This window comes from Pogona vitticeps, chromosome 3 (assembly GCF_051106095.1).
Source record: "Pogona vitticeps strain Pit_001003342236 chromosome 3, PviZW2.1, whole genome shotgun sequence".
Classification (NCBI taxonomy): domain Eukaryota; kingdom Metazoa; phylum Chordata; class Lepidosauria; order Squamata; family Agamidae; genus Pogona; species Pogona vitticeps.
In genome coordinates this window covers 254,449,796-254,466,875 of record NC_135785.1, presented here as the reverse complement: position 1 = coordinate 254,466,875, position 17,080 = coordinate 254,449,796, and the positions used below count along the sequence as shown (strand labels likewise).

At 44.3% G+C, this 17,080-nt stretch overlaps 1 protein-coding gene across 2 annotated transcripts in view; it reads right to left on the bottom strand.

Annotated features, from left to right (window-relative positions):
* NOX4 (NADPH oxidase 4) overlaps positions 1 to 16,796 on the bottom strand; it is a 127,819-nt gene extending 111,023 nt beyond the window's left edge. Inside the window, exons 1-2 of one of the 2 annotated variants that reach the window (XM_072993556.2) lie at positions 16,219 to 16,796; positions 6,975 to 7,070 (exon numbers count right to left, since the gene is read on the bottom strand). In XM_072993556.2, coding sequence (XP_072849657.2) covers positions 6,975 to 7,070; positions 16,219 to 16,275 — 153 coding nt within the window. In that variant the 5' untranslated portion in view covers positions 16,276 to 16,796. Of the gene's footprint in view, positions 1 to 6,974; positions 7,071 to 16,218 lie in introns of those variants that run through there. The other variant, XM_072993558.2, reaches the window with a different exon arrangement.
* Between the last annotated feature and the right edge of the window lie 284 nt (positions 16,797 to 17,080).

Here is a 17,080-nt window from a genome sequence, read left to right as displayed (position 1 = left end):
TGTGTTGCACACAGCTGGACTCCCCCGACAAGTCACTCTTCTTCTTAGCCATCATTACAGCTAGGGATGGATGATAATTCTTTGAAGGTTTCATTCTTAAAAGTGTAGGTTTCCATTCCTGTTATTAGGGTTGCCATCATTTTCCTCTCAAGAAGCTTTTAAATTTAACTCCTATATGCCGTGGTGGCACTGTGGGTTAAACCGCAGAAGCCTCTGTGCTGCAAGGTCAGAGGACCAGCCATCGTAAGATTGAATCCACATGACAGAGTGAGTTCCCGTCGCTTGTCCCAGCTCCTGCCAACCTAGCAGTTTGAAAGCATGCAAATGCAAGCAGATAAACAGGAACCACCAAGGTGGGAACATAATGGCATTTCGTGTCTGGTCGCGCTGGCCACGTGACCAGGGAAACTGTCTTCGGACAAAATACTGGCTCTATGGCTTGGAAATGGGGAATAGCACCGTGCCCTAGAGTTGGACACGACTGTACTAAATGTCAAGGGGAATCTTTGCCTATACGGCAGACAAATGCAATGTGGTCCTCTCCATGATGGGAACATCTATATTTTTTGAATTTTACTGGTGCAAGTACACACATAGTTCAATTCAGTTTACTTTTTCAATGTTTAAAAATCTGTACATTCCTACATATTCAAGAGAAAAAGCACTTGAGATGTACAAGAAAAGTGGAATTGGACAGAAAACAAAACCGACATACTTTCAAATTCCCAGGCAGGGCTAGATCTGAAGGGATATGAGAATTCAGAGGTTACAAGATCATCTCTATTTTAAATTTGTAAAATTCTGGGCACTATATAGGTCTCTGCCCCTTGACTCCATCATTTCCGAAACTGGCATAGATAGCAGCATGGGAATGCAAGCCTAGAAGCAACAAAGCTTTTCTGTTTTTCCCACTACGACAATGTGGGATGGGGTGGATGGGAAAGAGTTTGAACACACTCTGGAGAGGAAGACATACAGAGGATTTGTTATTAGGTAGGCCAAGGGAACATCTGGAACATATTGCAAGCAAAAAAAAAGGAAAGAGGATGTAATTATAACAGAATAAGAGAGCATTCTTGGATGAGATGACAAGACAATGTGTAAAGACAGAGGGCTCTTTCACTCCCGACTAGACAGCCATATATAGCATCATTCCTCGAAAATTCATCTTGGAGAGAAGAGGTGGGAAAATTGGACACTTCTTCCACCAACATCTACCTCACAAGGCAACCCTGCTCATGTCTATAAAGAAAGAAGCTCTATTGGGATCAAGGCTTAGCTTCCAGATCAATGAATATAGGGTTGCAACCTTAAAGCAGGATGATATGGGACTGCCTTTGGAAAGCATTTGTAAACCTGAAGCAATGCAGAAATCTGTAACCAGAGGGTTGAGTGGTGGCTGATGACAGGAAGCATGTGGCTGCATTGTTTCTGCACTTTCACTGGCTCCCATTCTGTTCTTAGGCACCATTCAAAGTGTTGACTGCACCCTATATAACCCTAGACAACGTAGGCCCAAGCTACAGGAAACCACATTTTTCCAAACAAGCCAAGACATTCTCTAACATCTTTGGGTGCAATCAATCAGTTGGTAAGAAGGCAAGGTAAGGTCTTCTTAGTGGCTTCTCCTAGACTATGGAACTCCCTGCCAATGGAAGGCAATGTCTGCTCCCTTTTTCTTATCCAGTCATTTTGCTGCCAGCCGAATACACTGTTATTAAGGCAGACTTTTGACTTGAGGTTTCTCTGCTGCAGAATGGAGTCTAAACAGCTGGATGAATGCTTTGTCTTTTATAGTTATGTCTTAAATTTTTTATGGTACAGTATTTTAACTAAGATTTTGTTCATCGTTTTCCTTTTATTATTGGCAGATGCACTAAGCAAAATTTTTATGGAAAAGTGAAGTATTAATCAATGCATTCATTAAGGTGTACATGTACCATGATGTACCTATATGCTTTTCATCCGGTGAGCTCAAGAGACCAGAAATGACTCTGAGTTTACCATGGGAACTGAGCCAGACTCTAGTAATAGTGGTATCACATTATCTCATCTATCTGAATATCTTTTGATACTTTCTGCATTTCATATCACACATACCACTATCTTCTGTTCACCTTAGTGACACATTGCCTCATAAAGATACAGTGGTGCCTCGCTTAGCGATCACTCCATTGAGCGATGAAATCGCTTAGCGATGGGGTTTTGGCCATTGCCAGACTGATCGCTTACCAATGACCCCTATGGGGAAAAATCGCTTTGCGATGATCGTGGGGAAGAGATCATGGCAAAGCGACCCTTTTTGCACAGCTGATCGGTGGTTCCAAAATGGCCACTGGAAAAACAAAATGGCCACCTGCTGTTTTGCCTCACTTTAGAGGCACTAAAAATAGTTGCCCCTATGGCGGGTCTTCGCATAAGGTCAGTTTTTAAGCCCATAAAAACGCATTAAACACGTTAGCAACGTTTTTCCTGGAACGGATTAACATCGCTAAGCGAGGCACCACTGTATCTATGATCAAAGGATTGTATGCTTTCTCTGTGCCTTTTTGGTCAGCCTACTCCAGTATGGCCTCTGGAAGGCTGTACACATTATTCTGGCCCTTGAGGTAAATAAAGAAAAAGGCCACAATAATAATATGATAATCACATTTGAACTGCAGAGCTGGAAGACACCCTATGTATCATCGACTCCAGCTCCTATCAAGGAGGCAAAGTGGAGAATTGAACTCCCATCATCTGGCTTTGCAGCCAGACCTAAGCCACTGACTTCAAGTCAGTAAAATACAATGACAGATACTCTTTGTTTTAAACAAACAAACAACAACAAACACCCCAACATTTGCAGCCTTCTTGACTCCCCAAAACAGCTGTCGGAGGTAGCTGCCTCACTTTGCCGTACAACATAGAAGCTGGAGGCCCATGTTTCTAATCTTTGGATTACTAGGGGGGATGAGGATTTCTTGGATGGGGCAGTGAAGACCATCTTCCATACAAAACACATGGAGAACTTCATTGAGGAGGAAGTCAGTTCACAAATACAGGAGGCAGACACGTGGAGGAATATCGCACACAGAAGTAGAAGGCCCAAGAACCTTACAGAGAGTTTGGAGTTACAGAAGAGATTCCAGCCTCTCTCCCTTATTAATCAGGAAATGGAACAGCAGCAAGAGCAGCAGTGTCAGCCTGCAGAGAATCTCCAGAGGACCCAGGAACCATCTGGTTTAGGGCCTCGATATCTGGCGGAACGCCTGCTTCCACCAAGATCTACCCGTGTCACTCGTGCGAGCCAGGAGGTGAGGCTGAGGAGCCTGACGCCGAGGGAGGCCCGGAAGGAAAAGACAAGAAATCGGGCCTTCTCGGCGGTGGCTCCTCGCCTCTGGAATAACCTTCCTCCGAAGATTCGCGAGGCCCCCATGCTGGGTAGATTTAAAACCCAACTTAAAACATGGATGTTTCGGCAGGCCTTCCCTCCAGTCAATCCCTGATGCCCTTCCCCCTCCCCCCATTTGCCTCTTTTATTACGTCTATTTTATGTAATACTGTTTTATATATATTTATTGTTCTATTTTACGTTGTTAGCTGCCTAGAGTGGTCTTCACCGGCTAGATAGGTGGGATATAAATAAATAAATAAATAAATAAATAAATAAATAAATAAATAAATAAATAAATAAATAAATAAATAAATAAATAAATAAATAAATTGTAAATGAAGTGTCCCCTACCAAGCTTCAGAAGAGACAAGTTATGGTGGTTGGGGGCTCCTTGCTCGGAGGAACAGCAGCCACGATCTGCAAGCCTGACAAGATGAATCGGTATCTCCTTGGAGCCAAAATTCGTGATGTAACAGAGAGATGGACAAGACTCATTAAGCCCACCGACTCTTACTCCTTCCTTTTGGTTCATGTGGGAACCAATGACACCGCAAGGCATAGTTCGCAGGACATCACAAAGGATTACGAGGCTATGGGTAGGAAGCTGAAGGACCTGGGTGTGCAGGTCGTAATCTCATCTCTCCTCCCTGGCCCACTAAGGGGGTAGAAGAATAATGGACGTGAACAACTGGCTCCACAGGTGGTGCCGCCAGGAACGATTTGGCTTCTTGATCCACGGTCTGCTATTTCACAAAGATTGTCTTTTGGCTGAGGATGGGGTGCACCTCACAGCTGTTGGCAGTGGTGTCTCGACTTACGACCATAATACGTTCCAGAAGATGGACGTAACTCAAAATGGTCATAAGTCGAAGCACCATTTCCCATAGGAATGCATTGAAATGCAATTAATCCGTTCCACCCGAAGGAAAAAAATCACCAAAAAAAAAATCACTGCAAGACTCATTGGAAACACGATTAATCCCTTCCGGCCAAAGGTGGGGGAGGGAATAAAAGCAATCAAATTTGCAAGACCCATAGGAAATGCACAGAAAACAAATGGAGAAGATCGGAAATGCACAGAGAACAAAGGGGGAAGGTCAGAAATGCAAAGAAAACAAAGGAAAAAGCAAGGGAAGTTTGCATGTCCTATGAGGAGTGATTTAGGGAGCTGGTAATGTTTAGCCTTCCAAAAAGAAGGTTAAGCGGGGACATGATAGCCATGTTTAAATATTTGAAGGGATGTCATGTCAAGAAAGGGGCAGGTTTGTTTTCCATGTCTCTAGACACTAGAACAAGGAACAATGGTTTCAAACGACAGGAAAAGAGATTCCACCTGAATCTCAGGAAGAACTTCCTGACAGTCAGAGCTGTCCGGCAGTGGAATAGGCTGCTTCAGAGTGTGGTGGAGTCTCCTTCTTTGGAGGTTTTTAAGCAGAGGCTGGATGGCCATCTGTCAGGAGTGCTTTGATGGAGTTCCTGCATGGCAGGGGGTTGGACTCGATGGCCCCTGTGGTCTCTTCCGACTCTATGACTCTATGATTCTATGACTCTAACAGGGCCGGGTTCCTTGAGCACCTTGTATGCTTCCTTAGGGTCACTGGAGAAAATCTAGGCTGTCCCCAGCAGGCCATAGTCCATGGAGCCACAACCCCTGGTGGACAGTATGGAGCCCCAATTGGCAGGGTGGCCTAAGGGCACAGCAGGCAAGAGGTGGGAGCGAGGAGGCATTGGCGTTGCCCCAGGACAGACGGGCAGAGACAGGGATGGGTTTGTGGGATCCATGTTTAAAGGAGGAAGAAGAGGAAGTGGGGACTTTTTGCCCTCAACAGACTCGGATGGGAAAGACTGGGCAGATACCTTATAAGAGCCCCCCCCCCAAAAAAATTATAGCTCTCAGCAGAGATCAGCTGCTACAGGAGGTGTAGATGGGCAAATTAATCTGCTTCCTTACAGGTAAGGCACTTGGGGAGGGGTCACTTCCCAATCTGGGCTCTCACAAGGACAGCACAGGTGTTCAGCTGAACCCCAAGCCACTTGACCGCCTCCCCGACTCAGAGATGGAAGAGGTGCCACAACAAGCACCTACAGCAGACCTTCCAGAAGTGGGACTTGGGGACCTCCACCAGCCCAGCACTACTGACCCTCCCTGAACAGCATCAGCTGGCCAGGGTCAGTGCTGAGAATTAGACCCCAGCCCAAGGACTGAAGATGCTGGGGGCCAAGCGAATGGAGTTCAGGCCCAGCTGGGGACTGAAGGCAGCAAGGGGCTAGTGGGGTTAATTAAGTGGAGTTAATTAAGCACCCCTGCAGATTGTCAGGACAGAGGGAACCACGCAACCAGCCTGCCTTTGAACCCTGCTTCACTACCCTAATAAAGTTGAGTTTAAATAGCAATGAGAGCCTGGAGCTCATGGCACCCATGGTGGAGAAGAGACCGTCCTGGACGTGGCCACCCTGGGCAGGGCTGATGGCAGTCACATAAGGCTATCAAGGCAACTAATTTTTAAAAAAAACAGCCAGCAACCCTCTTTGTGACATTGCCTGGGGATATACATCTTCAATTCAACTGCTGCTCTCAAAGAAAACAGACCCACTGCATCAAGGGGGTGTGCATAAATTCCGTCTAATCATTCAACAGCTGATTCACTACAGTTTGCTAGTTCGGACGAACAATTAGACGGAGAAGAAACAAAAAGGAACGTGGCATTTTTTTAAGGCCAATAAATTTATTGTGCCGTAAGCTTTTGTGGGTTTCAATCCATTTATTCAGAACCATCTGCCGTCTTTAAAACTCATGGGTCTTAAAACCATGAAAGCTCACAGCGCAATAAACCTGTTAGTCTGACATTCCACGCAATACTTTTTTTTGAGTTGTTTCTGGTTTTGTTGCTTCTGTAGCAAACTACCTCTCTGAAAGTCAGATTTAGGCTGGTTCTACACACTCCCTCCCTCCCTCTCTTTCTCCCTCTCTCTCTCTCCCACACACGACATCCACAAAAAGTGGTTATTCATAATTCATTCTCTTTTTTCCCCTCCTTCCCTTCCCCCCCTTTTTACCCTCCCCCCCACACACACACTTTTTGGATGGGACTTTCTGCATTAAACTGCAGCAGAATTCACAAGGATGAGACAGAAAGGATGTGAATGTTCACTGATCTTTTTTTTCCCTCCCCAAAATAAAGCCCTCTTCCCCTTGGGAAATATATATCAGGCAAGCTGGCATATAAGCGTTCTCCAAACAGGCCCACGAGCTGGTTTAGAGTCACCGTGACTAACCCTGCTAGTGGAGCCTTCTGCTGAACGGGGTTTCACATGCCAGATCTGCCTGCAAGTGGGAAGTGGCAGAGAGGAAAGCAATCTCTGCTTTCCCAGACCCCAGATTTCCTGACCTTCCTTCCAAAAGCGAAACAGATCCTTTTGCTTTCTTCTTCCCCACCTGGAGAATTCCTCCCTCCTTCTCAACCCACTGTTCCCCACCTCATGAGTCACTAAGAAGCTTCGCCTGTTTCCCCATGAAACAAGATTTTCCATCTCGTCTGCAGTCCTACTGTCTCAAGAAAAAGAGGAAGCAATGCAATAATATGGCTGCACCACTTACCCCAAGCATCTGGTGCAAATAGTAATACTCTGGCTCACAATAAAAGAGCTTGAAAGTTTTGCCAAACAGTCCCACGTTGAGAGATAGCCACAGCAACTGATGGGAGAAAAAAAAGAAAGGACATCAGAATAAAGAAGATCTCACAGGTACAGGATTCTTTTTGTCAGTTGTATATTTTCAAATGTGTTGTTCTTTTTCAGAATAACTTTAAAAAGGGGGAACCTTTAAGACTGACATTTATTTCAGTATAGCATCCACAAATTTTATTTAAATGGATTGTTATCTATAAAAGTAGTACATGGTCAATAAAATCTGTGTGAAAGGTACCAGAAGGCTCTTCCCCCTCCCATCAGCAAAGATCACGGTGAAACTATCTGAGATTCATATAATGAGAAAGAAACAGAGCTCTTTAAATATAAAGTAAAATAAAGTAGGCGATGATGGAGACAATCTTCCAGCACAGTTCCAAACCTTTGCAATTATGACTCAGAGTTAACACTGCTTCGTCTCATTTTTGGATACAGAATATACAGTAGGTGGAAGGTCAACGAAAGAGAGTGAAAAATCCTATTCAAATATGCCAAAGCCAGAAACCAATTAAAACCCAAGGCAAAGCAGAAAAGACTCATTTTCTCAAACTAAAGCCCCCTTTTTTCCTGAATCTGTTCTTCATCGCAGTAAGTTTTCAGCATCAACTAATGTGACAACAGGAAACCCGGAGTTATGTAGCTTTCTGCTCGACCAGAAAAGGCTTAGCGCGGCCACCATGGAACATTGGTTTCCACCAATAAAGGGATGTGTTGCTAGACAATATAATTTCAAAGCCAGAGGATCAAATTATCTTGCTTTTCTCATTCCTAGCATTTCTAGTGGTGACTTCAGGTGAAATTTAAAACCATTGCATCACCATCTAGAATCTCACTGAAACCCCTGTTATTCCCCTGCAGATTATGATGTAAATTAGATGACTTCAGCATTAAGACATTAAGAAGTTTGCACCCCCCACAACTTCCTTTTAACAGTGTCTTGTCTAGTTAAGAAATCTGGAGTTTGTTCTCTTTTAGTTGAGAGCCAGTGTGATGTAATTAGAAAGAGGAAAGTTTGATTCTGCAAAACAGACGTGGTTGGAACATAGAACATGAGAAATATGAATCAAGGTACAGTGGGGTCTCTACTTAAGAACGTCTCTACTTAAGAACAATCCAACTTAAGAACAGCTCCATTTGCTAAATTTTGCTTCTACTTGAGAACAGAAATCCAAGATAAGAACAGGAAAAAAAACCTTTCCTGCTCTTTTTTTAACCTTAGGTCATCTTAGGTTAAAAAAAAGTTCTCCCCCTAGTGGTAGAGTACGTATTAACCAGCTTTGCATTAGTTCCTATGGGAACTAATGCTTCAATGTACGAACGCACCTCTACATAACAAAAAAACAGCCAGAATGGATTAATTGGTTTTCAGCCCATTCCTATGGGAAATCTTGCTTCAACTTAAGAATGTTTCAACTTAAGAACACCATTCCAAAATGGATTAAGTTCTTAAGCAGAGGTTCCACTGTAGTTTCTATGGACGGAAAAGAGCAGATACGGATTAAATGGTTTTCAATGCATTCCTATGGGAAATGCAGATTCAACATAAGAACTTTTCAACTTGAGAACCACCTTCCAATACGGATTAAGTTCTTAAGTAGAGACCCCACTGTAAACTGGAAACCATCAAGGGAAAAATGGATTATTTAAATATTTCAGTGCTTGATGCAAGAGAACTAAAGTGGACTAGAATGGGACATTTTCAGTCAATTAACTAAAAGGTGTGCTACTCTGGAAATGAAAAACTCAGGAGAAATGAAGTGGCTCTAATACTGATGCAAGGTGTAGCACAGGCAATTAGGGACTATAATGTAAAGTCAAGCCAAATAATATCCCTCAGTCTCGGGGTCAAGATGAAGCAGGGGAACAACTTGTAGAGTTTTGTGAAGCCAAGCAAATACATGCCTTAAGAAACTGAACAGCAGACTATACACGTGAATATCACCAGGTGGTCAATATACAAATCAAATGGATTACATAGTAGGAAGCAGGCGATAAGGAAGCTGTATAATCTCTGACAAAACAAGACTAGGAGCAGATTGTGGTACTGATCATGAACTGTTAATATCGAACATCAGAGTGAAACTGAAGAGCACTAAAAGAACCCTAGTTCCAAAATATATTTTAAACAAAATTTAGGAGGAATTTAAAGCCCACATACAGAACGGATTTGCATTACAAAACCTGATTGATCATGAACTAGAAGAATTAAGGATTGAAGAGATCTCTTGTTTTTCCTTTTTTGTTGTTCTCTTCCATTTCTTTGTACTGGCCATTACGATAATTTTCTTCGTCTCTATGTGACAGTTGCTGAAAAGCTGCATTCAGGATTTTGACCTTATTTCTGTCACAAAACAAAATTTTGTTTCTTGCCTATCCATAGCAATTATAAAATCTTTCTTCCATCATCCATTTGAGTTTTTCTTTTCATAGGAATTACCTTTTTCATTCTTCCCTATTATTCTTTTATCCGTATATATCTACAGTCTATCCACCTGTAGTAGAGCAAAGCCTTTGACTGTGTGGATCATGAGAAGCTATGGATTGTTCCGAAATAAAAGGGTGTCTCTCAGTGTTTGATTGCCCTGACTCCTGATGCATAAACTGTATTGTGTACAAGAAGCTACTGTCGGGACAGAAGGTGGAGAGATGGAATGCTTTCCCTTAGGCAAAGGTGTCAGATAAGAGTCCATTTTTCTCCCCATCTGTTTGAGAATATATATGGAAAACTGAACTAGATTCAGATGAAGGAGGAGTGAAAATTAGCAGAAGAAACATCAATAATTTAAGATGCACAAATGAAACCATCTTACTTGCAGAAAGTAGCAGTGACTTGAACTGAGTTTTAGTGAAAATGAAAGAAGGGAGTGCCAAAGCAGGACTCCAGTTGAACATGAACAGGACAAAAATCACGACTAGAGAAAAACTACACAATTTTAATATTGACAATGAAGAAATTGAAACAGTTACAATTTGTACACTTTGGTTCAATATCAATCCAAATGGAGACTACAACCAAGAAATTAGAAGAAGACAGAGACTTGAAAGGGCAGCAATGAAGTAACTAGAAAAGATCATCAAGCCTAAGGATGTGTTACTGGACACCAAGACCAAGATCATCCACACTCTTGTATTTCTGATCCCCATATCTGGATGCGAAAGCTGAACAGTTAAGAAAGCTGACAAGAAAAAAAATGATTAATTTGAAATGTAGTGCTGGAAGAGAACTTTGCATATATCCTAGACTGCCAGAAAGACAAACAAGTGGGTCCAAATCCTATCAAGCCTGAACTATAGAAGCAAAAAAATGATAAAACAGAGGCTATTCTACTTTGGGCACATCATGAGAAGGCAAGATTCACTGGCAAAAAAAAAAAAAATGCTGGGAAAAGTTGAGGACAGCAGGAGAAGAGGAAGACCAAATACAAAATGGATTACCGCCAAAAAGGAAACCACAGTCTTGAGTTTACAAGAGCTGCAGAGGACAGGACATGTTGGTGATCAAAGGGTTGCTATAAGCCAGAGATGACTTGACAGAACATAACAACAACATAAGTGGAAGCAAGTCCATGACATATAACACCACATTTAAAAATATGTTAATTGGATTTGAAGCACAAAACGTGCTTCGTTCAGCTATCCTTGTGGTATTGCTTCATTTAATTACATGAATAGGTGGGTGGTAATTTTCATCAGGAGTATATAATACATGGGGAGGGAAATTTCAGCCCTTCTTTCCTGAGCTACAATCTCAACTCCCACCCTGGTGTAGCATTTATTCACTGGCTTATTGCTTCTCAGTTAACAAAGTCATGCCAAAGTGATGCAAAAATCACACATGCACACATAAGGTCAAAAGTCAACAAGAACATAATAAAAATGCTAAAAACGTGCTTTAGATCACTTTCAGACTCTGAATGCCATACAGTCTTGGCTGCCCACTTGAAGTTCATAAGGTATGAAGCCAGCGTGATGTCCCCAGGGAGGAAATTCACCAACTTAGGTATCTGTCTGCAAAGCCAGAGATTGGGGGTCTGAGTCACCAATGCTTCTCTTGAGAAAAGAGTCATCAGCCTGCGTAGCCTTTAGCAAGCTGCACAGTTCCAGGGCACCTTCAGAAAAATGGGAAACCACTTCTAGTTCTCTATATCTAGAAAACTCTGCGAAGGGTCACCATTAAGTCAGAGTGGATGGCATGCAATTCTTATTTACACCTATAGTAGGAGATGGTCTGGCAGATATTCTGGTCCATGCCAGTTAAGGCTTCATAGATCAAAACCCAAACCTTGAACTGAAGCAAACTATAAGATTGTGGGTGATTTGAGAGATATATGACATCTAAATTGCATATTAGACATTTTTTTCCTAGCTGTAGCTTCTGAGTATTCTCCAAAGGCAGCCCAACACTGAATGCATTACAGAAGTCTAATCAGATTAAAGAGCAATTAAACTATAATAATAACTAAAATTCACTACAAACATTTAAAATGTTAAAAGTAAACATGGAAAAGCAAACAGCCCAGCATTCAGGCACTCGGTCCTAGTTAGGCTGCCTAAAGAGGTGGGTTTTCAACTCCAAGTGTAAGGATGGAGGGGGGGGCAACCCAACCTCCATGTCTGGACAGGACAACATTCCCTCCAGTTAAACAGGGTTATTTGGGAACCCTGTTTTTGGCTTGATTCCCCGCTCCCCAGATTTCCTAATTATGTCTAGAGACAGAAGGACCCTCCCATTCAGACTGTCACTTCCCCTCTTAGCAAAGCAACCCTGGAAGATTGGAAACCAGGGCATACTCCTCTTGATGTATTGATTTTAGCCTTATTTGTGAATGCCTGAATAGGGCTCCTGTTGTACTGATGGTTTCAAGAAGAAAATCTGCTTGCAAGTTTAAGATTTCTTCTATAAAACATGCAAGCCATTAGCACAGAATCAGTCATTGTAGACTTTAGCTAGAGATGGAGTACGCAAATATTGGAGATGCCTTTACATTCAAGAAATCAGATTTCAAAAGAATCTTGCATTTAAACCCCAAAGAACGATTATGAAACAAAGCAAATTTGTAAGATACAAGTGGTAATAAAAACTCCTGCTGCGCATGCAGATGCATCCAGCAATTAAGGAATAATTACAGTACAGACTATCCAAGTGGGATGTGGTGGTGCTGTGGGTTAAACCTCAGAAGCCTCTGTGCTGCAAGGTCAGAAGACCAGCAGTCGTAATATCGAATCCATGCAACGGAGTGAGCGCCTCTTGCTTGTCCCTACTCCTGCCAATCTAGCCGTTCAAAAGCATGTAAAAATGCGAGTAGATAAATAGATACCATCATGGTGGGAAGGTAACGGCTTTCTAGTCGCGCTGGCCACGTGACCACAGAAACTGGCTACGGACAAACGCTGGCTCTACGGCTTGGAAACGGGGATGAGCACCGTGCCCTAGAATGGGACACAACTGGACTACATGTCAAGGGGAACCTTACAGACTATCCATAATGTCTGTTTCTCCCCCAAATAAACATATAGAACTTTCCATATTAACTTGCTACGAAGAATTTCTGCTGCCAAGGGGAGAATCAGATGGTCTAGTTTTTGTGTTATGTGTCATGCAGTCACATCCAAATTGTGGAAATCCTAATTACATCTGCCTTTTCCCAGGTTAAACTATCAATCCATCTGGTGCACTCAGATTGACGGTAGCTCTCCAGCATGAAAAAGTTTATCATGTTTGACAACAACTCTCAGACTTCCTCCAGCCCGCACCGTCAGTGTCCATGCTGGCTAGGGGAATTCTAGAACAAGTTAACTTTTCCAAAGTGTCACACACAGGTCTTTTTTCAACACCAGAGACAAGTCCCCGCTGGTTCAGACCAAAGACTAAACTAGAGCAACATCCTGTTTCCCACAGCAGCCAACCAGATGCCTCTGGGAAGCTCACAAAGAGGGCAATCCAGTGGTTGACCTCTCCTACTCATTGTATACAACACAAGGCTCAAGGATGCAAAAGTCTATGAGCCAGGAAAAACCCTGAACTCCTTTGTTCCAAGATTCCTGCCCCCACCCCCAAATCATGCTGAATTTCTGCACATCACAAAGGCCATACCTCAAAGCCCACCTATGTACAAAGGAGGAAATACTTTGGATTTTAGGAACTGGTCCCTGGAGTTACCTAAAGCTGCTGATTTCTGTTCTAAATGAAGACGTTAAAGAATGAAACTGGAGTTTTCCATATGCAAGATGTGTTCTGTATCTCTCTGATTTTTTTTCCTATAGAAGGCTGCATTTGTAAGCCGCCCAGAGACCTTTGGGTAGAGTGGGCGGCATATAAATTAAATAAATAATAAAAATAAATAATAATAATTACACTTGAAACCAGGCAAGACTTATAAGTTTGGTGGTGCCATGGATCTTCAGTCCTATATCTACTCCATACAGAAGACCAGCAGACTGTTGCACATTCACGGCAAGGCTTTAGTGTAGAGATGGGCACGAACCAGTTTGCCCTAGTTCGTAAAGGTGCTGCTGCTCGCCTCCCCGCGTCCTCTGGCTCAGCCTCTTGCCTGGCCCGGCGTGCTTGCTTCCTGCACGTCCTCAACTGATCTTCCAGTCCCGGCAGGAGCTCAGGCTTCTCTGACCCACCTCCTTGGCTGATTTACCACTCAGACAAAAGGATGGGGGCAGAGAAGTCTGGGCTCTTGCTCGCGACTGGGAGATTAGCTGAGGAGGTGGGGAAAGCAGGCAAGCTGGGCCTGGTGAGTGTCTGAGGAGGCAGGGAAGGGAGCACCAACAGCTGTGCTGCCACCTTTCGAAACAGGAATGAACTGGGACAAACCGGTTTGTGCCCATCTCTTCTAACATATGTAAGCTTGCTGTGCTGATCTGAGATATAGTGTGTTGATGATCAGAAGTTATCATAAGCCAGGGGTTCCAGTCTCACAGAAGGTTGTAAGCATGCTCAGCTGGGGACCAACAGGGGAGGGGGTATCAGCTTCCAAAAATGAGTAAGAAATAACCCAATGAAAAAGAAATAACCCAAAGAACACAATTAACCCAAAATGTGCAAGTCAAACCCAAATGTTGTTGGAAGTCCACTTCTGAGTTTATTTTTGCACCCTGTTTTACTGAAAAACTAGTGTGGCCAGAAGTTTCCAGGAGAGGAAAATAAGTTTCATTTCTTGCAGAAGGGGATAAGGAGGCTGCAAAAAATAGCCTTGGAAGGATGCCTCCCTATATTTTGCCCACCTTTGCCCTAAACTAATAAGCCAAAGGATTGGATTCCACTCGGAATGAATTAACAAAAGCTGAGGAGTAACTAAGTTGCACAGAATAGAAAGCATGTAACTCTATGCAAAACTGTGGAGCATGAAATCTGTACTGGACCATATGGGTCTATCAAACAGATGCACTGTGCTTCAATTCAAAAATGAAAAATCTGAGCTTCTGAGTCAGGAATTTAGATTCCCTGCCCAAAAGTCTTCTTTAGCCCTTCACATGTTCATGTTGTATCCATGTGTGCCTTTGACTCTCTACACAGTGACAAAAACTGCTGTAATGTAACATCAGACACAGTGAACTGGGTAATCATCTCTAAATTGAATCCAGCAGAATTTATCTTGGGTTGGAATCCTGTAGTCATTTGTTGTTGTTTAGTCGTTAAGTCATGTCCGACTCTTAGTCATTCGTAGTCATTTATGCCATATCAAACTCCACTGAATTCTGGAGGCTTTCTTTTGAGTAGCCCTGCTGAAAAGCGACAAGCCATCCTCTCTGAAAAACTTCCCCATCTGCAATGTGTGGGTAATTATGCTGAAATAACCTGAAATGACTTTTAATGAGAGTGAAAGAAGAAAGTGCCAAAGCAAGACTGCAGTTGAACACTAAAAAGGCAAACATCATGACTAGAGAAGAACTTCACAACTTTAATCTTGACAATGAAGAAACTGAAATAGAGATTTTTTTATACCTTGGTTCAATCATCAATACAAATGGAGATTTTAGCCAAGAAATCAGAAGACTGAGAATGAAGCAATGAAGGAATTAGAAATGATCATCAAGTATATGGATGTGTTACTGGACACCAAGATTAAGATCATCCACACTCCTGTATTTCCGATCACCATGTATGGGTGTGAAAGCAGACCAATTAAGAAAGCTGCCAGGAAAAAAATGATTCATTTGAAAAGTGATGCTGGACTGATAGAAAGAGGAACAAGTGGGTCCTACAACAAATCAAGTCTTAACTATCTCTGGAGGCAAAATGTAGACGCTGAGGCTGTCCTCCTTTGGGCAAATCAGGAGAAGTCAGGATTCCCTGGGAAGGACAATAATGGTGGTAAAAGTGGAAGGCAGCAAGAAAAAAGGAAGATCAAACAGAGATGACTCTCTAAGGAACCTCCAGGCTTGAGTTGTCAAGAGCTGAGCAGGGCAGTTGAGGACAAGAGATTTTGGAAAGTGCTCATTCATAGGGTCATCATAAGTTGGAGGTGACTTGACAACACACAGCAACAACTAGACAGAGCTGTTGTAAGCTTTATTGCAAGGCAACAGGTATACGCAACATCTGTTTTACTTTCATCAAGTGTCTAGCAGATGCCAGGCAGATGAGAAATCACGCCAAGCCTCTCTGACACGACTGTACCAGAGATGCTACACTGCTGCACATGCTCAGGAACAGTCTCTCCCTTCCCTGCAGGTGTCCTCGGCCATCTTCTCTCCAGCTTCTTAACTTTTCATTTTCTTTTTACTTTTTCCCCACGGGATTCCCTCCTCCACCACTTGAGCCCATGCTCAGAAACACTTTTCTCTTTTCACACACACCCTCCGCGGCCCTTTTGCACCCCGAGCATGTCCCTCAACCCCCTAAAGTCACTAGTTTCTCCCCCACAGACTCTTCCCTTCCCTCCCTCCAATGCTCAGGAACACTCTTTTCTTCCCCTTTCCCCATCGCCGGCGGGGCATTCCCGCCACTCACGCCAGAGCCGCCCCCACCCCCCGGGAGCAGATGTTTGAAGGGGTGCCGCTTCAAAACATCTGCCCCCGACCGGCGCGGCGCGCGCCCCCGTTGCGCCCGCCCCGCTCTCCGAAACCCCGGCGCGGCAGCGCGCACACGCGCGCGCGCCCGGCCGGCCGTCTAGCCCTCCGCTCGCTCGCTCGCTCTGCCTTACCAGGAGGAGGTGTTTGCCTCCCTCATTGGCGAGCCAGCTGCGGCAAGAGGGGGCCATGGTGCCGTCCGAAAGCCGCGGTCCTCTGCTTCCCTCTCCCTCGCCGTCCTTCCTCGGCGGCGGCTGCTGCTCAAGGCGGGGGCGGCCGGCGAGCGGCGGCTCTTCCTTTTCAGCCGCTGGAAGCCAAGCCTCCCCCCCCCCAACACACACACCTCCCTCGCCTCCTTCCGGCCTCCGCCCCCCTCAGTTTTTGGCCTCCTCTTCCCTCGCCCCCTCCTTCTCCCCTCAGAGGGGAGAAACTTGGCCGCCTCTGCCCGCCTTCCCACCTTCCCTGAGCCGCGCAAGGCAACTCCCGGGGGGGCGCCGTCGGACTTCTTTTTGTCCGGGACGAGGCGGCGGGAAGCCAGCGGTGCGCGGGTGTGAGGAGGCGCTTTGTTTCATTTTTTTAACACGTTTTCTCTCTCTTCCTCCCCACACGCATACACACGTTCTCTTTTCCCCCCTCTCTCCCTCTGCCTGAGGAGTATGCCCCGCCGTCGAGCCTCACTCGGCTTCTCGTTCCTCGAGGGACGGTTATCTCGATGGGCGGGGGTGGCCCAACCTAGATCACATCAAGCCTGAAGGCAAAAATGCGGCAACTGAGGCTGCCCTACTCGTGAGAAGGCAGTACTTTTTTTGTTTGTTTTTGAAAAGACAATGCTGGAAAGGTGAAACGCAGCCAGGAAAGAGGAAGACCAACGACAAGATGGATTGGCTCGCTAAAGGAAGCCACAGAGTTGAGGACAGGCCATTCGAGTGATCGCTTATCCATAGGGTCAGCATAAGTCAGAGATGACTTGATGACCCATAACAACAATAGCAATTT